This window comes from Piliocolobus tephrosceles, chromosome 13 (assembly GCF_002776525.5).
Source record: "Piliocolobus tephrosceles isolate RC106 chromosome 13, ASM277652v3, whole genome shotgun sequence".
NCBI classification, from domain to species: domain Eukaryota; kingdom Metazoa; phylum Chordata; class Mammalia; order Primates; family Cercopithecidae; genus Piliocolobus; species Piliocolobus tephrosceles.
The window spans coordinates 91,841,129-91,866,694 of record NC_045446.1 but is presented as its reverse complement, the minus strand read 5'-3'; the positions used below and the strand labels follow the sequence as shown (position 1 = coordinate 91,866,694).

The following is a 25,566-nucleotide window of genomic DNA, read 5'->3' as shown; positions in this document are numbered from 1 at the left end:
ATTGTTCACATAACTTGTATATTACATTTTTTAGAGCTGAATTCAAGAATTATTATAATAAAGAAATTCTATGGTAACAGAATATTATGAATAATGTTTTATGTCCACTAAAAAATTTTCAGGTTATGATATTGTCTTGGATATTTGGAAGAGGTAAAGTGAGTAGGATGGTAATCAAAAGTGCTAATTAGGCCAGCACAGTGGCTTATGCTTGTAATGCCAACACTTAGGGAGGCCGAGGCGGGTGGATCACAAGGTCAGGAGATCGAGACCATCCTGGCTAACACGGTGAAGCCCTGTCTCTATTAAAAATACAAAACATTAGCCAGGAGTGGTGGCACACACTTGTGGTCCTGGCTACTTGGGAGGCTGAGGCAGGAGAATCACTTGAACCCAGGAGGTGGAGGTTGCAGTGATCTGAGATTGCACCACTGCACTCCAGTCTGGGTGATAGATCGAGACTCTGTCTCACAAATAAAAGAAGTGCTAATTAAAGAAAAGGTAAGAAATTACCTTAAAGTTTATAACCTAGTTGGTTTATCATTGTAAGGGTGAATCACAACTATTAGCCAAAAGCATCTGACTACAGCTAATGCCAAGGATAGGTAATTATCTTATATGACAAAACTTAAAACACAAATAGCTGCCCCAATGCTGCACAGAACCTTGAAAATGGAAGACTCAGAACACTGGCAAAAAGTGTACGCATCCAACACTTTCTGAGAGATATCAACTTCCCTTCCCTGAATATGGTCTACCTCCTTCTTTATTACCATTCTGTTTCACTTTAAGAAATAATTGTTTTCTGTCAGATAAAACTGCCTGGCTATGACTATACGTAACTTTTGTTCAATCTGATCTGATGAGAAACTGCAGATTTTTGCAACAGCTCTCCTTCAGTGGATCTCACAGTCTTGTTTGATCTCCATCATAGACTTGCGATACCTTGGACTGAAATCCTGGCGCAAACCTTTTCTACCTTTTCTACCTTTCACTTATCTCTTTGAGATTTTCTCTATATAGATGTCATGGGCTGGAGAAAATCCAGTATGATAACATGCATTTCCTAATACAAGGTGACAAGGGCCACTGCTGTAGTAACTGAACCCTTGCTTAGGCTCTGGAATAAAAAACAAAAGTTAAAATAATAGTTAAAAGTTAAAGTTAAAATAATAAGGATGAAAAAATTTGGTTCAGGAACCAAAAAATTTGGTTCAGGAACACTGACCTATTCTTAGGCTAACAAGTGTTTGGAAGGTGTGTAAGTGGATGGGTGAAGATCTGTATGTGAAAGTGGAAGGGAGGCTTCTGAAAAGGACAAAAATGGGCTGTAAACATATTAAGAATGCCAAAGAGCAAGAGACAGTAGAATAGAATAAGACCTAGTAAAATAAAAATGAATTTACAGAGGGCACTAATAACAGGCATTTAAAATTTTGTTAGTTCGTTTTCTTGGTTATAATTACATATTACTTTTAAATTTATAATATATTAATGAAAATAAGGAAAAAATAAGGGTAAAGATGTTTTTGCATTGTGCATTTTGAGATGTTGGATGGGAACACGGCAGTTGAAATGGAAGGACTTATTAGGCATTATTGTATTTGTAATCAGGAGGTTATATCTGTAATTAACCATTACACTATTAAGCAATAAAAATATATGGGTAATGGGATTAGCTTTGTTTACATAAATATACAACTAAATGACTTGTTTTGCTGATAAGATTACATCATTGTTGATTATTCTCCACATAATAATCTTATCCATATAAAAATCAGTACTTTCTATAATATACAAATCATAGCATCTTCAACCGGTAACTTGGAATATAAATTCTTAAGGCATTTTATTAAAAATATTCCAGTTTTATTTTAAAAAGTCAGAGTGACATTTAAAGTGGAAACTCCCAAGTGAAATGCTATTTACTTATCTATCTAGACTTTTAATATTCTAAAGTCAATCCCTGGATCAAGTTAGACCTCTAGAAAATGCCATATTTGACTTCATTTACTTAGCTCTTACAGAATTACCTCCATTTATTTTAATTTTCTTTCATTTTTTTTGAGAGACAGGGTCTTTCTCTGTCACCTGGGCTGGAGGACACTGGCACAATTATAGCTTACTGCAGCCTCAAACTCCTGGGCTCATGCATCCTCCCACCTCAGCCTCCCAGGTAGCTGGGACTACAGGCATGCACCAGCATGCCTGGCTAATTTTTTTATTATTATTTTTGTGGAGGTGAGGTCTTGCTATGTTACCCATGCTGGTCTTGAACTCCTGAGCTCAAGTAATCCTCCTGCCTTGGCCTCCCAAACTGCTGGGACTACAGGCATGAGCCACCATGCCTGGCCATTATTTAAAAATTGTTATTATGCTGTTTACTTTTATTGAAGATCTCTATCTCAAACAGTCATATTAAACTCTTTATTCATTTGTTGTGGAACTGTTATTAGGAGCATATTCATTTATGTATTTCAAAGTTCCCTATGAAAGGTCCTCAGTGGGAAATGTTTTTTAAAATTGTATCCCAAACAACATCATCATCATCAATATCCCTTGAGAAGTATATAACTCATCTAATTTTCCTTTTTGCCATGTCTTCCAGAAAGCTTAGACACAAATAGGATATTCAGTCGCATGAAACTATAGTTGTCTTTATGATTAGCATGCTTGTATTTTTCTTTTTGAGATGGAGTCTTGCTCTTGTTGCCCAGGCTGGAGTGCAATGGTGTGATCTCAGCTCACTGTAACCTCCACCTGTTAGGTTCAAGCAACTATCCTGCCTCAGCCTCCCAGTAGCTGGGATTACAGGCACCTGCCACCACCCCTGGCTAATTTTTCATATTTCTAGTAGAGACAGGGTTTCACCATGTTGGTCAGGCTGGTCTTGAACTCCTGACCTCAGGTGATCCACCCACCTTGGCCTCCCAAAGTGCTGGGATTACAGGTGTGAGCCACCGTGCCTGGCCTAGCATACTTGTTTCTTCTATCCAGGTCTCTAATTTACTTTTCTTTCTTTTTTAAGTGTATATTTAAATAGCTTTGTTGAATTTTGTTGTGAATGACCTCGTTTTTTCCAGCATTGGCTATCAATAATAACAAATAAAATAATAATAATGATTTAGAGTTGGTTTAAAACTTTCATTGGTAACTGATTATACAGGCTAACTAGAATACAGCAAGTAGGTATAGTGGAATAATTTCCTAGCATAAAGATTCACTGCTTCACAAATGGCTTTGGCTATAATTATATTTATGTTATGGCATACACTTTACAGCAAGAGCATAGTTCTTTAAGAACCTCTGTTTTCCAAGCAATTTTTTAATATTGAATAGAGATTTTGATTAATATTGTACTTACATTAATTTGCTCACTGTCCTTCTGTCCTACAGATCCCGGGTTTTGTCTTTTCTGCTCTAAAATATTTCTTCGCTTAGTTTCAACAATTTGTTTTCTTCTCATAACAGTAGACCCTTGAACAAATGCCAGCACAATGTCAAAAATTATGTAAGTTGAGTAGCCAATATATATCTACTGCAAATTTTCAAATTACTTTCAAACATCAAGAAAACTCTGTAAGTTTAATTTATTCAGTTGGCATACTTTATTGAGCTCCTCTTATATGTTCTATGCAGGGCACAGTTAAAATGTTGAATTCAACAAAATCCTTGCTTCTGAGGGGTTTATAGTTCACAGCAGTAACCTCCAGAGCATGATGCAGAACACCAGAAGACTGTGTGAGATAATCCACTGGTGTGCTGGAAGAACATATTAGAATTCCAATTCATATTTATTATCTAAAAATTAGAAGTAAAACTTCACTCATATAATATATGATTGACACTGGCACCCTGGTTATTTTGCAAGGTAGATGCTCATGTAATGTATGAAGTAAACTCAGTTATCTTAAGAGTCAAAATTCCAAGTGTGAGAGGTTGACAGTGGGGTCATGATTCATTAGCTCTCGTTAGCTTACTGCAATGTACTAAAAATTACGTGTACCCAGGTAAGTGAACTTATGCGTATCTTACAGTATCTTAACAAGCCCCCACAAAATAACAAAGTGGCTAAAATAACTTTTGTAGGGCTTCTACTATATCTTTGGTATTTATTATTTAAGGTGAGTTGTAGGTACATGAATGCTTATTATACTATTTTTCTTTGCTTTTTTTTTTTGAGACAGAGATTTGCTCTGTCGCCCAGGCTAGAGTGCAGTGGTGCAATCTTGGCTCACTGCAACCTCTGCCTCCTGGGTTCAAGTGATTCTCCTGCCTCAGCCTCCTGAGTAGCTGAGACTACAGGTGCATGCCACCACGCCAAACTAATTTTTGTATTTTTAGTAGAGACGGGATTTCACCACGTTGGCCACGACGGTCTTGATCATAAGGAAATCAAATACTACATGTTCTCACTTATAAGTGGGAGCTAAACTTTGAGTACACATGGTCATAAAGAAGGGAACAACAGACACTGGGGCTTACTTCAGAGTGCAGGGTGGGAGGAGAGCGAGGACTGGAAAACCACCCTTGGGTACTATGCTTACTTCCTAGGTGACAAAATAATCTGTACACCAAAACTTAGTGACATGCAATTTACCTATATAACAAATGTGCACATGTGCACCTGAACCTAAAAGTTAAAAAAAAGAAACAACAACAACAAAAATAAATAAAGGAGGGGGGAGGATAAATAACCTTCCCAAGGCCGTAGAGCCAGTAAGGGGCAAAGCTGGGATTCAGCTCCAATTAGTTGGGCTCTAAAATCTAAACTTCTAGCTCCTACACATATGCTAGTAATTTTCATTCTGATTTGACTGTGTCTCACAGAAATAAATGTATTTTGCATTGTGACCTTGGATACATACATAGTTTTATAAAATATATTTATCCTCACAACATATGATACTTTCTGGTAGTTTCCATTCTAGAATATTCTAATTCTAAAATTAGACTTCATTTAAAAAATACTGGTTACCAGTCATTGATTTCACAATTGATGAACAAGTCATGTCCCACAGTTTAAAAAGCACTATATTATGCTTATTTCCACCTGTATCGATATGCTAAATGCTACATATGAAAAATATTATAGTTTCCACTGAGATTATTTCGGCAGCAATATAGTTTCTATGTTGTTTTCTATTCTTGGAATTTTCTTCCTCTAAATCTTGAGATGAGAAGTCCTCATCTTTATCTAAAAAGGTTTAAACACCTTGCATAAAAATTCCCTTGTTCATGTAACTGCTGTGTCAAGGTTTTATCTCATCCCTCAGTCTGCTCATCAATCTTCTGAAGTCACTTTTGTACTTTCTTGATTGAATTATTTATCTTTGTGCTTTATTGTTCTTTGTAGTTTTGTGGATTGTAAATTATTGATCGCAGTTAAAGACACAGTATATGCCTGAAACAGTTTATGTATTTTTCTGTTCATATACATGTGTTTAAATATTATCTAACAATTAATACAATAGCTGAGAATCTTGCTATTTTTGCAAAAATAATGTAGCTTGCACTGGTATCTCTGGCCAAATTCTTAGTTTCATATGAAAATTCTAGACATGATAGTTTCACCACCACAACTCAAAATAAAGCAACTAATCTTCAATAAAGCATTATATTTTTTAAAATCTGTAGTATTCTTAATTGTAAACAAAAAAAATACCGGAGACAATCTCAGAATTATAGTTTTGGAAAAAAAATCTTAGAAGTTAACTAGTTTAACCTGTAACCCATGGATCTAAATTACTCACAGGTGGACCTTCAACTGCTGCTTGAATGGAATAGTGATGAGGAGCCACTACCTCATGGGGGCATCCTCTTCCTTTGCTGGATAGCTCAAATCCTTCCTTACGCTGAGCTGAAAACCTCTCTGCCATTTTTACCCTTTCATTTCAGTTCTGTTTACTCCTTCTTCTTTGTAATAAGCCTTCAAATATTTGTACATAGCTATCATGTCTCTTAGGCTTGTGTTTCTTTAACTGACTTTTAGACTGAATCTCTCCTCTCATAGCCCTGGGTAATCCAGTTTGTTTATAATTCCTTAAAATATATATTATAAAATGACATAGATTACAGCAGTACTTCTAAAGATCTGCTTGTTACTGCCTAAAATTATTACCCATCACCTAGGTATTAAGCCCCGGATGCATTAGCTATTTATCCTGATGCTCTCCCCTCCCCACTCCAAGACTCTAGTGTGTGTTGTTCCTCTCCCTGTGCCCACGTGTTCTCATTGTTCAGTTCCCATTGATAAGTGAGAACATGTGGTGTTTGATTTTCTGTTCTGTGTTAGTTTGCTGAGGATAATGGCTTCCAGCTTCATCTATATTCTTGCAAAGGACATGATCTTGTTCCTTTTTATGGCTGCATAGCATTCCATGGTGTATATGTATCACATAATTAGAAACCATTTTACACTGTACGACTGAAAAACATTAAAAAGTTTATCAGACTTATGGTGAAGATGGAGTAAAGGCAATTTTCATCTATTACTCTGGAAAACAATTTGGATTACCTATTAAAGTTGAAAATACACATACCATATGGTTCGGCAACGTGTGCATCAGTAGATGTACAAAGCTGTTCTTGAAAGAATTATTCATAAAAGGAAGAAACTAGAAGCAACCCAAATGTCCAGTGCCAGGAGAATGAAAACACTGTTTGAACAGTCATATAATTGAATGTGATTGTAGCAATGAATATGAAGTACAGCCAACTAATCAATCTAAAAAACAAAGTTGATTGCAATACATTCATATGTGGCAAAATTATCAAGAAAATCATGGAATAATTAACATGAATTTTTTTTTTTTTTTTTTTTTTTGAGATGGAGTCTCACTCTGTCACCCAGGCTGGAGTGCAACAGCACAATCTCGGCTCACTGCAACCTCCACTTCCTAGGTTCAGGTGATTTTCCTGCCTTAGCCTCTGGAGTAGCTGGGACTAAAGGTGCGTGCCAGCACATCCAGCTAATTTTTGTATTTTTAGTACAGACAGGGTTTCACCATGTTGGCCAGGCTGGTCTTGAACTCCTGACCTTGTGATTCGCCCGCCTCGGCCTCCCAAAGTGTTGGGATTACAGGTGTGAGCCACCGTGCCCGGCTTAACATGAAATTCTTCATGGTGTTCACGTCTGTAACAGAGGAAGGGGATGCAATTGGGAAGAAGCATATAGGGCTTCGTAGGTATTGGGATTTTTCTTTTCTTTCTTATTTTATTTTTTTTGGAGACTGAGTCTCGCTCTGTTGCCCAGGCTGGAGTGCAGTGGCATGTTCTTGACACACTGCAAACTCCACTTTGGGACTGAAGCGATTCTCCTGCCTCAGGCTCCTGAGTAGCTGGGATTACAGGCGCCCACCACCACACACAGCTAATTTTTATATTTTTAGTAGAGACGGGGTTTCACCATGTTGGCCAGGCTGGTCTCAAACTCCTGGGCTCAAGTGATCCACCTGCTTTGGCAACACAAAGTGCTGGGATTACAGGTGTGAGCCACGGCACCTGGCCACTATTGGTGATTTTCTATTTCTAAAAGTGAGCAATGGGTACAGGGTTCTCTTATTATTAGTCTTAACTTGTTCTTATATGCCACATACATTCTTTTCTATGTCAGATATATTTCACAATTAAAACTTTAAAAAGTATGCCAGGCACCATGGCTCACAACTGTAACCCCAGCCACTTGGGAGGCTGAAGCAGGACGAATTCTTCAGCTCAGGAATTCAAGATCAGCCAGGGCAATGCAGTGAGTCCCTACCTTAAAAAAAAAAAAAATAAAGGCAACCCCTCCAAAACTGTAAACAGTAAACTGAATGCAAATAAATGTATGACTTTATAGCTATTTCTGCTAAACTGAACTTTACTGGTTTCGATTTGCGAGTTCAGTTAGACAGGATGATTCTGAAGCTTGCTTCCAGCCTCGATTTCATCAGTAACTTCCTTTGATACTCTGCACCATCCACAAATTGTATAGATTAATGTACTATTTTTTTCATGTATATTACTGAAAAATTTGTTGTTATTAAGAGTTTAAAAAAAACAAAGTAAGGCTGGGCACGGTGGCTCACACCTATAATCCCAGTACTTGGGAGGCCTAGGGAGGCAGAGCACCTGCGCCTGAGCTCAGGAGTTTGAGACCAGCCTGGGCAACATGGTGAGACTTCATCTCTACCAAAAATACAAAAAATTAGCCAGGCGTGGCGGTGCGTGCCTGTGGTCTCAGCTACTGAGAGGGCTGAGGTGGGAGGATCACTTGACCTTGGGAGGCAGAGGTTGCACCAAGATCGTGCCATTGCACTCCAGCTCAGGTGACAGTGAGATCCCTGTCTCAGGAAAAAATAAACAAAGTAGCTCAATATTTAAGAACATAGATTCATAATGCCTTAATTTTGAGTATGCCACTTACATTAGCTATGCAATTTATACAGTCAGTTATCCTCTATGTGACCCAGTTTCCTCAGCTATAAAATGGGTGTAAGAATATCACTTACCTCACACATTTATTGGAAGGATTAACTTTGTTTCAATATTTAAAGTGCTTAGTAATTGGAACATAATAAATGTTACCTAATTTTTGCCTAGGATATTTCCTCATCTATAAAATGTGACAGTTTAAAGGAAATTGTCACATTGGTCCTTTCTAGTAATCAAATTTTTGATTCTGTGAAGATATTCTTAATAATTATTGGAAAAGAAAAAAGTATTCTTTTTGAAATCAGATTTAAATAATGTGTCAACATCATTTGGCTTTCAAAAAAATGGAAGTAGAATCTATGTATAGAAAAGTGCACAAATTGAAAATAAACAGATTATATACCCAAACCTAGATTTCACAGCCACTCATGTTAAGAAACTGAATATTACTAGCACCAAAAATGCTCCCCTCATTACCTGTTTCCATATACCCCCCTGCCATTTTACCTGTTCTTGATATAAATGGAGCAGAATATGCATTTTTATTGTGCAATATGGTTCTTTTGCACAATATTATGGTGTAAGGTATACCCACACTGCTGTTTTTCAGCAATAGCTCATTTATATTAGAGTATTTCATTAAATGAATAATAGAATTTAACTCTATTTATATATTATACTATTGAAGAACATTTTGAGTTCTTTATATCTTCTGGATATAAGCCCTTTGTCAGTAATATGCATTACAAATATTCTCCCACTCTGTGGTTTGCCTTTTCAATCTGTTAATGGTTTTTTGGATGAAAATAGTCTCTCATTTTAAGAAAAATGAGCAGTGAAAGTGATGAGGAAAGAGAAGTGGGGAAATTAGATGTTTGGGGAGGATGTTTGAAATAATTATTTCAAAGGAAGGACAGTGAATTTACGAGAGAAACAGAGAATACTCAGTAATGTTGATCATCAGAAAATGTTGATCATAAATCTACAGTATAGCCAATATGCCTGGCAATTGGTATGAATTTTCTCTGCTACTTAGAAGGAGGCAGAGAAAAAGTAAATAATTTTTTCCCCTGGGTGGGGGAGGGTTGTTTGATTCCTGTGACAAAAAAGATCAAGAGGCAAAGAGCTTAGGATATTGGTAAAAGAACTAATGAAATGATGAACCTAGCCAGGCACAGTGGCTCATGCCTATAATCCTAGCACTTTGGGAGACCGAGTGGGAAGATGGCTTGAGCCCAGGAGTTCAAGACCAGCCTGGGTATCATAGGGAGACCCTGTCTCTATATAAAAAAATTAGTTGGGCATGGGGGTGTGTACCTGTAGTGCCTGAAAGGTTGAGGTGGGAGCATTGCTTGAACCCAGGAGTCCCAGGCTGCACTGAGCCATGATCATGCCACTGTGCCCTAGCCTGGGGAACAAAGTGAGACCCCATCTCAAAAAAAGAAAAAAAAAAAAAAAAAAAGAAAAGAAAAAGAAATGGACCATTAAATTTAAGCTGGGTAAGGAGTAGAAAATAAAGAGCTGATGAATTGGAAAGAAAGATGATGAATTGGAATGAGAAAGTAGAGAAAATATTGGACTGAAGAAGCCCAGTAGGGTAGAAGAATGGGAGGAGTAAGAGTAGGGAAAAGAGAGGAGAATGTGCTTAAGTAGAGGAGTGAGTGAGTTTGCTTACTATCTGGGTAATAGGATCCATACCCCAAACCTCAGCATCATGCAATATCCCCATGTAACAAACATGCACATGTATCCTCTGTATCTAAAATAAAAGCTGAAATAAAAAAAAGAAGTAGAGAAGTTATGAATGTTGATGAGGTCCAGAATATAGCAAAGGGAATGGGTATTTGAGGCAGAATTGTATAGAAAGTTATTAGAGATGAAAAAGGAGTGAGGAAGATCAGGGTGTTTCCTCATCCATATAAAAGCTAAACTATCCAGTATGATGGCAAAGACTTTGTATGGAAATGAAGACTGTGAACCAAATATCAAAGTCATCTTTTGGGGGGAAATAACTTGAGACATGAGGAGGTGGTATAGTTGAACGGCTTGGATCTAATTGGAAGAGGTTTTCCTAGAGAGTTATGCTAGAGTGTTCTGGAAATGCTAATTGAGAACAAGATGCTCTCTACAACTGTCAACTCTGGATGCATAAGGGTATAAAAATAAAATGAACTGGCAAATAAAAGAGTAGGAAAAGAAATCCCACAAATGCTCACTGAACTACAATCCAGTATTAACAAAGAGTTCACTTGAAGCATTTTATATTTAAATAGTTTTGGAAAAAAAGCTTAAATGACTGAACATACAAAATATTCAGTATTGTTAATATTGTTATATTTTCGAAGTATAATCACTGTATTAATATGTATAGATATTTACAACAGTGTGAATATTTAAGAACATTTAAGAATGCTAAAATTCATTATATTTTCCAGTGTCCCTTATACGAAGGTCCCAGAGAGAAGTACCTCCTTTGATTAAATGTCGGTAAAATATTGGTTTCTCCAGATAAAATGTATCCCATTCCTTTATCAGAGAATCAGATAATTTTAATATGCTACCCTTTTGTACGTAAGCTATTGGGAAACTGTAAGTTTCCTAATATTTTTCCTAATTAGCAGAGTGTGATATATGATATTTGCTTAATAACTATATTTACTATATGGTTTTAGTACAAAAAGCACAGGACTTGGAACCACAGAGATCTGGATCAAAATACCAATTCTGCTATTTACTAGCTCTTGACCTTGGATAATTCTGCTTACTTCTTTGCAAAACAGTGTCTTAAAAATATTTATTTCTCAGTATTATTAGAAGGTTTAAATCAGATAATAAGTATAAAACACTTAGTACTGTGACTGGTACAAGGTAGAAACTCAAAAAGGGTAACCATCATTATTTATTTTAGAATATTTAATCTGTATGATACCTTCATTTTTTGAAGTGTTGTGAAAACTAAAGTTACATTTTGAAATGACTGGATAAAAAAGTCATAATTTTAGTGACAGAAACATTTTTTTAAAATCTAGATTTTTGTAGAAAAGTAATGAAGATTCTTAGATTATAGTGTCTGCATTTAGCTTCCCTTCTGCTAATGTGGCTTGTATCCATTCAATTCAAGTAGAGTCTGGGTGATTACTAAGTGCCAGACACTTGTTAGGATCCGGGGATACTGTGATGAATTACACAAATGTCCCTGGTCCTTAAAAACTCATGGTTTAATTGAAGATGACTTTGAATATTAAATTTTAAACTCTCATTATATATCAATATTTATTCATACCTTTGGAAAAACAAGAGTTGTTTTTCTGATTGCCTCCAGACTCCAGTCCTGTTTCTCAATAGGCAACTGTTTCCTATTGGCAGGAAAATGTATTGCTTTCTAGTTTATTCCCTCATAGGAGGAAAGAAGTTTTATGAGAGTCAACCACCTAGTAAGGGCAATGGCATTCTCTAGAGAATTAATTTTCAAAAATATTTCAAGGCAATGATATCATTTTTTTGCTCTCATGGCAGATAAAAGCGGAGCTACCACACTTTGGGAAAGGGAATGGGAGAATCAGGTATATCTAATTAATATTAGTTTATAGCAACTCAATTTAACAAACATTTTAAAGAAAAATGAACATAATTACATGTATTCACTTGTTTATAATAATTTAAACAATATTTTTCACTGTGATTTCTTTGATGGAAAATTTGACTACAATAGTAATGACAGAATAATATGGGACAAGAATTAGATCCTATTCCTTGTCCTTCCTCTTAAACTAACAGGAAAAGTCATGGAAAAAAATGGAGGCTGGCAAAAGCTTCTAATTTCAGTTGAGCGCAGGTTGGGTCATTCTCTTAAAAACTTCAGCTACTAATGTCACAGTGTTTTGTTTTGTTTTTGAGATGGAGTCTGGCTGTGTCACCCAGGCTGCAGTGCAGTGGTGCACAATCTCGGCTCACTGCAACCTCCGCCTCCTGGGCTCTAGGTTCAAACGATTCTCCTGCCTCCTCCCATGCAACTGGGATTATAGGCACGTGCCACCATGCCCAGCTAATTTTTGTATTTTTGTAGAGACAGGGTTTCGCCAGGTTGGCCAGGCTGGTCTCGAACTTCCAATCTCAAGTAAATCTGCGCACCTTGGCCTCCCAAAGTGCTGGGATTACAGACATGAGCCACTGTGCCTGGCCAAAAATCACAATATTACAGGAGGTAAGTTACTTCTTTTTTTTTTTTTCTTTGGAGACAGAGTCTTGCTCTGTCATCAGGCTGGAGTGCAAGTGATGCGATCTCGGCTCACTGCAACCTCTGCCTCCCAGGTTCAAGCAATTCTCCTTCCTTTGCCTCCCAAGTAGCTGGGACTATAGGCATGTGCCATCATGCCGGGCTAACTCTTGTATTAGTAAAGATGGGATTTTGCTATGTTGGCCAGGCTGGTCTTCAACTCCTGGCCTTAAGTGATCCACCCACCTGGGCCTCCCAAAGTGCTGGGATTACAGGTGTAAGCCACTGTGCTCGGCCTGGAGGTAAGTTATTTCTATACAGCTATTGTTTAATATTAATATTTATGTAGTATGTATGTCCATACATAAATAGGAACAATTTCCTTAACAAAGGTGTACATTTTATCTATAAAAAGCCATAAATTTATTCTTACCCGTAGCCCTCTTATTTTGATGCAGGACATTATGCCCTGTTTTCCACAAGGGAACTGATTCTTCTTTAGCAGTCCTTAGAGTCACAGATGGATAACTTTCTTCACAAACAGGACTTCTTTGGGTGCAATATAATGTCCCATCTTGCTGGGCAACTGCTTGAGTGCCATTTGAATGATTTATTTTTGCAAAAGTTTGGCACTCTGAAGAACAATATGATGGCAGTGATGGTATCACAGTGACTACATCAGAACGAGCATTTGAGAGTGGAGAACTACTTTCCTGATTCCACTGATTCAAATTGTGTTCTGTTGGAAGCTCATGTTTTGAGTTAAAACAGTTATGTGTAATAATGTTTTGAGGATTTTCAGGAGTTACTGATGGACACTGAGACACTTGTATACTTTTACCACTTCTAATATTTGATGTAGATTGAGGAGGAGGAGGACGAGGTATAATTAATTTTCCCTGAGCTTGTGTAAATATGTTGACTTTGCTTGCAGATTGTGGTTCAATGACAGTGCCTTTTCTGTTTGTACATATAAAGCCTGATTGGACTTTTGCAGATCCCGGTTTTCTAATTATTTTTGCTCCACCTCTTTGTGGCTTACCCTGCTTAGTTTTAGAATCATCATGTACAGGGATTTTACTTTCCTCTTTTTTTGAGGCTGGCCAGGCATGTTTAGCAAAGTTATAACCTGAAGGTATATAACAGTTCAAAGGCATATGGTCTGCTCCAGATCCTCCTAAAGTCGTAACGTTTTCAGAGATACAATCCTCCCTGGACTTCTTTCTAGCAGCAGAATTTACAGCACAAGCAGAAACACTAATTATGTTGCTTCCAGCACCACTTTGAATGCGGAATTTTTGAGAATGCTCTTGAGTTATTCCTGTTTTATTCTTCAGTGAATGACTGTCTTCAGCATTGTTTTCTATACTGCTAGTTTCATCAAACCACCTCAGCTTTTTAATAGTCTTTGGAATTTCTGCACCTTTTTCTCTTTCCTTTGTTAATTCAATACTATCTTTGATAGCTGCTGCTTTTTGATTTCCAAACTTAAAGCTCTGATTTATAATTAATGCCTTCAGATAACCATGTTCATATTTAGATTCTTTCTTTAAAATACTTTTAAGAAACCTCACACCATTTCTCTCATGGATGTTGTATTTCATTATCTTGTGCTGGCCAACAAAGTCATAATTAGAAGTTACATTAGACAAGGATGATGTTTCAGCTAATTTTTGTTTTTCATCTTTTGAATCCAGATTGTGAGGTATATAGGCATCTTGAAAACTGTCTGAAAATAAAGGCAACTCTCCCTTATTGCAGTTAAAATATTTTATCTTTTCTTCTTCACCATCTTTCAATTCATCTGACTTATCAGAACACTGCACTGCAACAATTTCTTTTATGTGTATACTGTTCTTTGCTGAAGGTCTAGCTGACTGTTTATTAGATGGCAAAACTAAAGGCGTTGCCACTGGTACACATGAAGTAGGAATTGAAGTAGTTCCATTTTCTTGATTTAATTCAGAATATTTCTCTTGGTCTGGAAACGTAGCCACTTCCTGGGTTGGAAAATCTGAAGTGCTTTGGGATTTGCTAAATTTAAATGTTGGGCTCTCAGTAACTAACGGCCTCTCTCTTTTGAATGCTCCAGAAGTGGAGTCAGTTGTCCTCATAGTGCTAGTTTCAGAAGTCTTTTCACATTTTTTATCTAGTACAAATATGGGTGGGCTAGATACAAAGGGTACTGAATTATTAGCAGTATTTGTGGCTCTTTCCACTGTTCCATTCAAAGAAGATGGATTTTGTTCTTTACTATTAAAATATTCCCATGAAGGTAGAACATTAGATTTACTTAAAATATCTGAGAAAGGTGTGACATTCTGAGTATTTGAAGCATCTACATTTGTAAGCCAATTATTTATACGTTGAGTTTTAGAGAATGCCAGTTTATCTTCATCAAAGCAGCTGAGTTTAGTTGATTGCATATTTGCTGGTTTGAGGGAAATGGTATTCCACTGGATGGATGTGGAATGCTCCTTATTAAGTGTTAAATATATTTCTTCATGCTCTGTAGGCTCAAGACTGTCTATACTTGAGAGGGTTTCAGAATTGGTTATCTGATTAACTTCATCACAAAATTTCTGGAAAAAAAAGAACACTGTTTTATAGCTTATAAACTTTTAAATGCCAAGATTAATGATTCAACATACCATTGTTACTGAGCCCAAATCTCCTTGCATATAGAGTAATATGACTATAAACATCGTGGGTATATAAATAATTCTTATCGCTGCAGCAGTCCTCAAGGTAAAAAAATAGGGAGGTAACAAAGACTTACAGTATAGTATGCTTGCTTTGATTTCAACTCCTAAAGTAATACCTGCTTATTCTAGCCACAGTTATAACTTAGAAAATATTTTTGTTATTGCTATTCCATTTAGAGTATGAAGTTTCTTGAAGGCTTAGTAATAGCAAGTGAGATTCTGAAAAATAATTATTTACAAATTGTATTTTTTCCTAAAACATTCACTGGACTTGAATGAGGCTCCTAAAAGCTCTGCGATCCTAATGTGAGCCTCCTGTTAGCAGGGGCTACATCTTTTTACAAAACTTAATTTTGTGGATTGTAGTAAGGCTTTTAACTCTGGCTACATGTTAAAATCACATAAAGAACTGTGTCAAATATCTATACCTGGGTCCTGCTGATTTAACACTTGGATGGGGTCCATATATTGGTATTATTTAAATTCCCCAGGTAATTTTCATATGGGTTTAGACTCAAAAACTCTTGACTTTAATGACTCCTTTTGGAGGTTTAGCATAGCAGTAATTTCCATAAATTCCATAGACATTTTCATCACTATTTCACTGAAATTTACATGAAATTTATCAGTCTTTAATAAAATTTCAAAATTACTTCAACCTATGGTAAATGTTTAAAAATATTTCTATTTCCTCACACATATCTAGAATGCATTAATCTATATCACATATACAGAAATAAATTTTAAGAAGACATTAAATTGTATATCTAGTCAAAATGCTGAATGGAAAGAAAATTGATATCCCTTAAGATTTATCGTACATTTTAGATTTATCTAAAATATGAAAATTTAAAAAATTTACACACTATGGTATCAAAATTATATTCTTTTTTTAGCCCAGTAAGTAAACTAAGAACTAAAGTAAACAAATTACAGAATAAAAATATTTTAATTTACATAGTTAGTTCTTATTGATTTAGTATTATGGAATAAGTTTTAAAAATTATTCATGAGAGTTTTATAGTTTTAGCATTTAGTCCCTATTTATCACATCCTTTGGCATCCTTCTTAAAGTGATAGTCACTCAACCAAACAGCGAACAAAACAAAGCACAGCTACTTCAATGCCTTTCTTGGAACTAAGTTGTTTTAACTGTTAATGATGATGAAATCAGGCCTGGAAGGCATCCTTTCAGGTTACATCTAGAGAGACACAATTTGCATTACAAGATCCTTCTAGATATAAGTATGACATCCATGGCTCTAAGATTTCCATTTGCATAGGTCTGTAATTGCTTCATCTCCCAAATCACCTCAAAAGAAGTTTGGCAATTTCTGATTTCATAAACAATACTCTTTTTTTTTTCAGAATTTTTTCCACCATTAAATAATAAAACATTATGATCAACTATAAGTTTTGCTTATAAGTTACATGAGCGGTCCATATTATCTTTATTGCCCTGCATATAACATACATTTTTTCCCTCTGGCTTTAATCTGATTTTTACATGCCTTTCGTGGTATGTGTGTGTGCATACACTTATCCTTCTTGGAGTTTGTTGAGCTTCTTGAGTCTGTGGATTTACAATTTTCATCAAATTTGAAACATTTCCAGTGATGGTTTCTTTAAACATTTCCATTCCCACTTTGTGAAATTTTATTTAAATTTAAATTTTAATTAAATGTGTTGATGGCTTTATATGGACTCACAGATCACTAACAATCTGTTCATTTTTTTCCAGCCTTTTTCTCCTAAAGCTTCAGCTTGGATAATTTCTATTGCTATGTTTTCAAGTCCACTAATCTTTTGTTCTGCAATCACTGCAATGTTAAGCCCATCCAGTCAATTTTTCATTTCTGACAGTATGTTTTTCAGATCTAGAAGGTCTGTTTATTTCTTTCTTAAACTGTTTTTCTTATGTACATTTTTACTTTAATTCCTTGAAAATATTTATAAAAATATGTTAAAATTCCTTGCTGGTTAATTCCATCATCTCTGTTATTTCTGTCTGATTATACTGACTACTCTTCTCCTGGTTATGGGTCATATTTTCCTGATTCTTCATATGTCTAGTAAGTTTTGATTGAATGCTGACATGGTGAGCATCATGTTATTGAATATTTAGATTTCATAGTCTTCTTTAAGAAAGTGTTGGCCAGGCATGGTGGTTCACACCTGTAATCCCAGCACTTTGGGAGGCCGAGGCGGTCAGATCATGGGGTCCAGAGATTGAGACCATCCTGGCCAACGTGGTGAAACCCCGTCTCTACTAAAAGTACAAAAATTAGCCAGGCGTGGTGGCAGGCACCTGTAGTCCCAGCTACTCGGGAAGCTGAGGCAGGAGAATTGCTTGAACCCAGGAGGCGGAGGTTGCAGTGAGCTGAGATTGCACCACTGCACTCCAGCCTGGTGACAGAGTGAGACGCCATCCCCCCCACCCTCTGCAAAAAAGAAAAGAAAAATAGAAAAAAGTGTTAAGTTTTTTTGTTTAATAGGTAGCTTGGGTTACTAGTGGATCTTTTTAAGGCTTATTCAGGCAATATACCTACATAGAAAGCCTAGGTGGTCATAAGGCTTATGTCATTTGTTTCCCCTTTTCAAGATCACATCTTGCACTGCCTCTGGCTCATGTCTAAAAGCAGTTGTTTTATATATTTTATTCATAATCATAGTTGTTTATGGTAGGAAGGCACATCACGATAGCTGCCAGGAATCTTCTGTTTTGCCTTCTTAGCCTTGCCACTGTTGATTAATTGTTGGATGAATCAGTTCAATGTTATGAATTTAATCTTGATATGGGTTTATTAAAAATCTCATAAATGTGTATAATTATTAATGAAAAATAAAGTACATGGATGGACATGTAGGAAAATCAGCCGATATCTGTATTCAGTTGTGGAAAAAATAACAAAGTATATGCCCTTCTAGGGATAGATTAAAAACATCATTTCTAGTGAATTCTGCCATATTTCCATTAAGAAACTAATATCTACATCTTTATAATTTTCTGGTTGCTTTTTATAATACAATCTCTAACAATAATACATTACATTGTACTTTCAAAGGTAAGGAAAAAACTAAAAAATTGTTTCTATAGTTTCTATGATGAATTTGTGCTGATTCATCCACACTCTCTTTCAAGGCTACTCTTAGCTAGTAAGATATTTCTTCAGTGGAGAACACTGCAAAAGTGGAGCAAAATTAGTACAAGGAATTAAAATATTAACAACATTTTTATAGTTTCGTACTTGCAAATTGCTTAGATGCTGATCTTCTAGGCGTTTCTGAGTTTCCTCCAGTTTAAGCTGGAACACATTTTTGCTAGTAGCCAAGGTTGCCCTCATGTTTTCATTCATTTCTTTATCATAATTGATTCTGGATAAGAGTTGTTTCTGATGTTTGTGATCATTTTTTGATAATGCTGAAGGCAAGGCAGAATCTATAGCTCTGTGAACCAGACATAGAAAGCGCTTAGTACATTTAAATAAAGTTAACTTCTTTCTATATGTATATACATGACACATTTGTGTAATATGTGTGTGTTTGTCCAGGTAACCACATATAAGGATATTGGAGAAATATATAGACATGTTAGAATGAGAATTTAAGGCAATCAATAGTAGAATAAAATTAGTTATGAGACTAAAGTACCAGTAAAGAACTCCACTTTCATATAGGAATGCCCAGTAATTCATGGCTTTAATTATTATAACCTATCCCTCTATCATCTGGGATGAGGGTAGAAGTAATTCCTGTGTAGAGTTAGTCCTCAGGTCTTTAAGAGCATTCCTATGTGGATAATAATACACTGCATTACCCTTCTTTCTGAGTTGATGTCATGGCTGGTAGGTTAGGAAAAAACTGTAACCCTAATAGTGTTGGTTGAAGATTCAAGCAGATAGAAAATATAAAAATTGCTTGTTGGGGTCGGCAGGAATTTCCTCCCTATTTAACTAGCTTTGGGAACTTGGATCTTCCTCAATGGAGACCAAGTACTCACTTATTTTCAGTTATTTCAGGAATACAAATAGGAATATAAGTATGGTTTTTATGCCACAGAAGTGTACCCTTAAATAGAGCCTACCTTTACTATGCTAAAGGGTCATTCAAACATTTTCAGTGCATGACATCATTTTCTATTAGAATTTTGTATCTTCTGCAAACCTATAGCATGTTACATTTCAGTACACATATAAAGTGAAAGCAAAGAACTAAAGAAGATTTTTGGGGGAGGATAGGATGGGGATGAGACTATCATATAGCTGAATGCTGCTGCACTGGGGCTGGCAGAATGAATCCCAAGAGCATTTATTCCTAATTCAATTAAATTATTCTCACTTTAATGAGAATAAAAATGTTTTGGAAGGTGACGATGGTCACATGTGATATATACCTATTACCTATCTCCAATATCCATATATATCTTTATTTGGACAGACTGGAGTAGTCAAGGTCAAAGATTACTAGATTCTTAACTATCCCTTTGTGATCACACATTTAATCAGGGAGAGCAAGAAGGTATTTAATACATGTTCCTGAACATTGAGAGTATGTTTCTGTCTCTTCCTTTTACACTTTCCTACTCTTACATAATCCTTCCCCTTCAGTCGCCCTTCCCAAACAAAATATTGCTATATCTACAAAATATCTAATAAACTCAATTTATTTACCTTTAAAGTTGTCGTCTGTCAACTTTTTCTTCTCTATTCCTTTCTTCTCTACTTCACTTTCTTCTCTTCTCTTCTCTACTTTCTTCCCCCAGTGAGGAGGATTGAAGGGGTGGATAGGAATAAAAGGAGATGGGGAGGTAGAAACAGAAGGAGAGTGAAGAATAGGGGGAAAGGAAGAGGAAATCATAAAGGAAGAAGAAACAGGAGAAATTGGAGAGGGAAAAGCTAAATAAGTTGGAGGCAAACCTGGAGAGGAAGATGAATGCAAAGGAGAGGAAAAAAGAGGGATAGATGAAGGAGGTAAGGATGGAGAAGTAGAAGAGGAAGTCGAAGAAGAGGAAAGAATAGACGAGGAGGAAGAAAACGGTATACAGGCTGAAGAAAAGGATGTGGAACTAGAAGGAGATGAAGGCAAAGAAGAAGATGGAGAATGACAGGGAGATGCAAGGGAGAGAACTGAGGCTGGCAGATGATCTGCAAAGGCCTTGGGCTGATTTGACAATGCTGTGGCTTGTGGAACAGATTGCTGGACTGACTGAAAAGGATCCAAGCTAGCAGGATGTGCAGGCAACGGAGTGACATAAGAAAGAGTGGGGACTGGTGGATGAGGGGAGTGACTGGATAAACAGGAAGGCTTCAAAACAGGGAGAGGTTCCAAAGGGGTTGGGGAAACAACCAGTTGAGCTGGAAGGGAACGACGAACAAGGGCAGGCATTAGAGTGGCTGCAGTGGAACGCTGTGCTGGAAGGAAATGTTTGGGTCTGAAAGTTTTGTAAAATAACTTGTTCTGTGAGTCAGGGTCAGGAATGATTGGAGACCTTTGGGGTGGGTGGGGTAGACGGCCAGGGGGGCAAGAAGGAATTGGTGCTGGTAGATGAGGGAAGCTGCTAGAAATGCTGGAAGTAGCTGGGGTTGGAGGACGAGGACGATATTTAATTGGGTAAGACAGTAATGGGACTGGTGCAAAGGTCTTTGGAAGAGTAGAGGGTACAGATGGATGGACAGGCAGTATATGGGGCTGGTGGGTAGGAGAAACAGTTGGGTAGCTAGGAAGAATTTGGAAGCAGTGGGACCGCAATGGGACCCGCGGAGGAGACAGTTGATCAGGTAAGTAGGGGTCAGGTGTGGAGACAGCTGGACAGGCAGGAATGGATCTGCATAGGTGGAAAAGCATTTGGACAGGCAAGTAGAGAGACAGCCTTATTAAGATTTTTTTTTTTTTTTTTTTTTTTTTGGTTTATTGGGCTGCCTCTAGGCTTTTGACTCATGTGTTGCTTTTTTTGTCCATAGGGTCCATGCATCATCTTCCTTTGATCAACCAGTGTCCTCTCACATGGACTGAAAAATGTACATAGCTTATTCAGGTTCGCCATTTCTTATTTCTGGCTCTGAGAGTATTTTCACTTCTCAGAAGCCTTTTACTCATACAGATACAGGAATATGGGCTGGACAATCTGGTGTAAAGCATGAGTTCAAAGGGAAAATAGAGGTCAATAGATAACTGCTCAACTCTTGCCAGATTTCTCAGTGTAGCACGTAGTTCAGGATCAACTGCCACACCACAAATACATGGATATTGGAGATAGATATCTAGCAGTATCATTTTATTGAAGTTTAACCATTTAATACAGGAGACAATATATCCCCCTTTTACCTTACACCTTCCAGAATGGTCAAGCACATTAGTTTTATGATAAGGATTTGGTGGTGATAGACGACTAGTTACTTCTTATATTTTTAACTTTACTCCCTTATTAATATTCCTATGTCTCACTATTTGCTGAAGCAGCTTCTATGTTCATGAGAACCTATTCTTTGATTTATCTTGGGGCTTAAGCACTAAATGCCCTGAACTTTGTCATACTTTTTTTTCTCTTTTACATGATCACATCGCCCACATCTTGTTTTTATCTACCACTAACATTTTCCACATTAGAATAATCTTACTGATATACTTCTGCTTCTTTGTAAGACCCTTATTTCACGGCATTACTTTATTTCTTAACACATTTAGGTTTACGTTCCACTGAAAATGTATTTTTAATATGATAGTAGTTTATCAATGATTTCAGCTTAATCAAATTTCCAATAAATAAAAATATGCCCACTAACCTAACACTTGATTCTTAATATTCCAATATCTCATATTTGTATAGAATTTCATAGTTTACAAAGCACTTTCATATACATTACTTAAGACTATTGGGTATCTGTGGAGCGAAGTCTAACTTTTTAATAAGTAAATCATAGTATTCTCACTATACATTGTATATACTTGTTGTTTTCCAAATACATAGAATTTATGTGATATATATATAAACATGCACACATAGATAGATATCATGAAGTCAAAGTCAAAATAGTATATTAAAATAACACGAAAACTAACTAGGTATTCTAATGCACAATGAAGATCATTTCTCGTAAAACAAAGACGATGTGTGTTATTTAATGATCCTAGCATAGACTTGCTGTAATCATATCTACATGTTTGCTATAGGGAAAACAAAGTTGTTCTGACAGTTTAACTCTTCTAAGACTTCAAGCAACTGTACACCGTTGAACAAGAAAAATGCCTATGCTCTTCTTCATTCTACAAGAGTTTTTCAAAACTGAAAATATCTGGCCTGGCGCGGTGGCTCAGGCCTGTATTCCCAGCACTTTGGGAGGCTGAGGCGGGTGGATCACCAGGTCAAGAAATCGAGACCCTCCTGGCCAAAATGGTAAAACACAATCTCTACTAAAAATACAAAACTTAGCTGGGTATGGTGGTACATGCCTGTAATCCCAGCTACTTGCTTGAACCCGGGAGGCAGAGGTTGCAGTGAGCTGAGATTGCACCACTGCACTCTAGCCTGGCGACAGAGTGAGACCAAAATATCCAATTAGCATGAAGTATAACAACTAATAGAAAAAAAAAAAAAAAAACTGAAAGTGAAGAAGCCCTGTATACAAAATGTATATTGCTTCTATATTAACTGGTTTAGAATTTTTTAAATTAGTCTAAATAAATCCTGGGACTCCCTCTAATTGTTTGTGATTTCTTTTCAGACAAGCTTTTCTATAGAGTACTCTAAAATTACATTGCTACATATAATGTGGTAGTAAATTATATTACTACCACAACTTCCACTTGTCTCTTAACCTGACTGTTAATCTGGCTTCCACCTCTACCACTTCAATGTACTACTTTGCTTGTAGTTAACTAATTACCTAATAATTGCAAAAATAGGTACTTCTTGACCACTATCTTTCTTGATTTTAATTCCCTTGGTTTCCACAATACATTTCCTGTTTATTTTCTTACTTCTCTGGTTGTTCCTTCTCAGGCTCTTTCTTGAGCTCCTCTTTCTTTGCCTGTCCTTTATATATATAATTTTTTTCTTTGCCTGTCCTTTATATATATAAAATTTTTGAGTTATGTGACTTTCTTTTTTTCTTATCTATACCCATACTTCCTTTGTAATCTTACTTATACTGTCTATGTGACCTTATCTATGTTAGTGTGTGAGTAAAGAGTTAACAAAATCTTCTCCTTTTCTATGGACCAATTCAACTTTGAGTTAACTTTCTAAGTCTATTTCTCTGGATAATTAGTAGGATTTAAGCTGTGTTACAAGGCACATTGATTACAGTAAAAATGGCCTTTCATTGGTAAACCACATCTGGACTAAGAGGACTGCAAAGAAACCATAGATATCTGCTAGAAAGCTATAGTTTTGAGTTTCCTTGAGTATGATGATTCTTATTACCAGACATATCTTTTCCATGGGAGCAATTCATACGGAGCCATTACAAAAAACATTTGTTTCTGTTTAGAACACAGGGCCTTTTATCCAGAGTAGGTAGATGCCCACCCACTGTGATAATGTGAGCATTATAAGCCTTAAAGCTGAGCTGTCACTTATAGAGGGTAGAAACATAGCAAAAACTAGCCCCTTAACTGCTTTGTGGCTTTCTATAAGGATTCATCTGATTGAAAAATGTTACCTAGTTGGCATGCAGTGTTTCCTGGTCTCTAACTGAAGCCAAACATAGCCTATTGCAGTTAAGGGAATTTGATTGTTTAGCTGAATCTAAGACTACCACTGGTGGATACTGCCATGACTTTAACTTTATTCATTCATCGATGACTGTCATATCTATATTCATGGCCCAGATTTCCTACTATAAGAAATTGGCTCTTGAATATCTCGTAAGTGTCTCAAACTCAAACATTTCATTCTCCTTCCAATTACTTCCTCCCCTAAACCTATTTATTCTTCCGTCATATTCATCAATTTTTTTTTTTTTTTTTTTTTTTACTGTGGCAAGAACACAACATGAGATCTACCCTCTTAACCTCATAGTCCTTATTTTGATAAATGGTTTTACCACTTATTAACTGACCAAATCTAATCTCTGGAGTCATCTTTGATTCTTTCCAGTCACTCCAGGTCTTATACAGTTACCAAAGCATATTGATTCTACTTTCTAAATAGCTTTCAAGAAGTCATCGTTTTCATCAACTAAAGTGCCATTTTACCTGATTTTTATACTTCTAGTGTTCCCCTTTTCTTTTCAATTCTGGCAACATTTCCAACCTATAAATATTGTGTGTTTGCTTAAAATCTTTCAGTAATTGTTTTTAAAACAAACTCCTTAACAAGACTCTTCATGATCTAACTCATGGCTTCCTTTCCAACCTATCTACCCACAACTCTCTTCTTCTCACTGTACACATTAGCCAAACTGAGCTACTTGTGGCTCCCTTAACAGAACATGCCTTTTATGATTCTATGCGTTTTCACATGCTAATATTCCTTCTGGTTGAAGTTTCTTCCTGGTGTTTGTCTCAGATAAATATCCTCCCCATCTATCTAACTTCAGGCCACTTTATGCACTTTGAGAAGTGTTCACTCATGTTATGTCATGATATTTTTCCATTCAAAGTATTTACTGAATACCTCCAACATGATAGCACTGAATTAAGCACTATAGGGAATACCTGCATATGTAAGACTGAGACACTGTCCTTTAGAGTATTACAATCTGGCTGCGGGGACGAAAGTACACATGAAAATTAAGCAACAATATATACAATCATAACTTTCAAATCTATTCCTATAGCCTTGGCCTCTCACCTCACTGGTTAAATTATTTTTACACATTTCTACATGGATATTTGTCCCCTCAATTCAGAAGGCTCAAAGGGAATTTTAAAAAGTTAATCACATTCTCTTAATCATCAAGACTCAAAATATCAGTTGCTTTTGATTTTTTTTTTTGCTTTTTTCTATTTCCTTTGTCCTATACCAAACTCATCTATTCTTTTAATAAAATATCTTTTCTTTCTGCTTCGATTCTGTCTATTCTCCAATTCTGCTTCCTCCTCCTCTTCCTCATTTTCTTGTTCTTTTCTTTTTCCTTCTCCTTCTCCTTTTTCTTTTGAGACAGGATTTCACTCTGTTACCTAGGCTGGAGTGCAGTGGTGTGATCATAGCTCACTGTGACTCCAACTCCTGGGCTCAAGTGATCCTTTTATCTCATCTTGAGTAGCTAGAACTACAGGTGTGTGCCA

At 36.4% G+C, this 25,566-nt stretch overlaps 1 protein-coding gene across 2 annotated transcripts in view; it reads right to left on the bottom strand.

Annotated features, from left to right (window-relative positions):
- CEP126 (centrosomal protein 126) overlaps positions 1-25,566 on the bottom strand; it is an 84,352-nt gene that overhangs the window by 20,408 nt on the left and 38,378 nt on the right. The window contains exons 5-8 of one of the 2 annotated variants that reach the window (XM_026450087.1): positions 20,007-20,690; positions 18,585-18,783; positions 13,065-15,213; positions 3,365-3,477 (exon numbers count right to left, since the gene is read on the bottom strand). In XM_026450087.1, the coding sequence (XP_026305872.1) occupies positions 3,365-3,477; positions 13,065-15,213; positions 18,585-18,692 (2,370 nt within the window). In that variant the 5' untranslated portion in view covers positions 18,693-18,783; positions 20,007-20,690. The remainder of the gene's footprint in view (positions 1-3,364; positions 3,478-13,064; positions 15,214-18,584; positions 18,784-20,006; positions 20,691-25,566) is intronic. The other variant, XM_023208007.2, reaches the window with a different exon arrangement.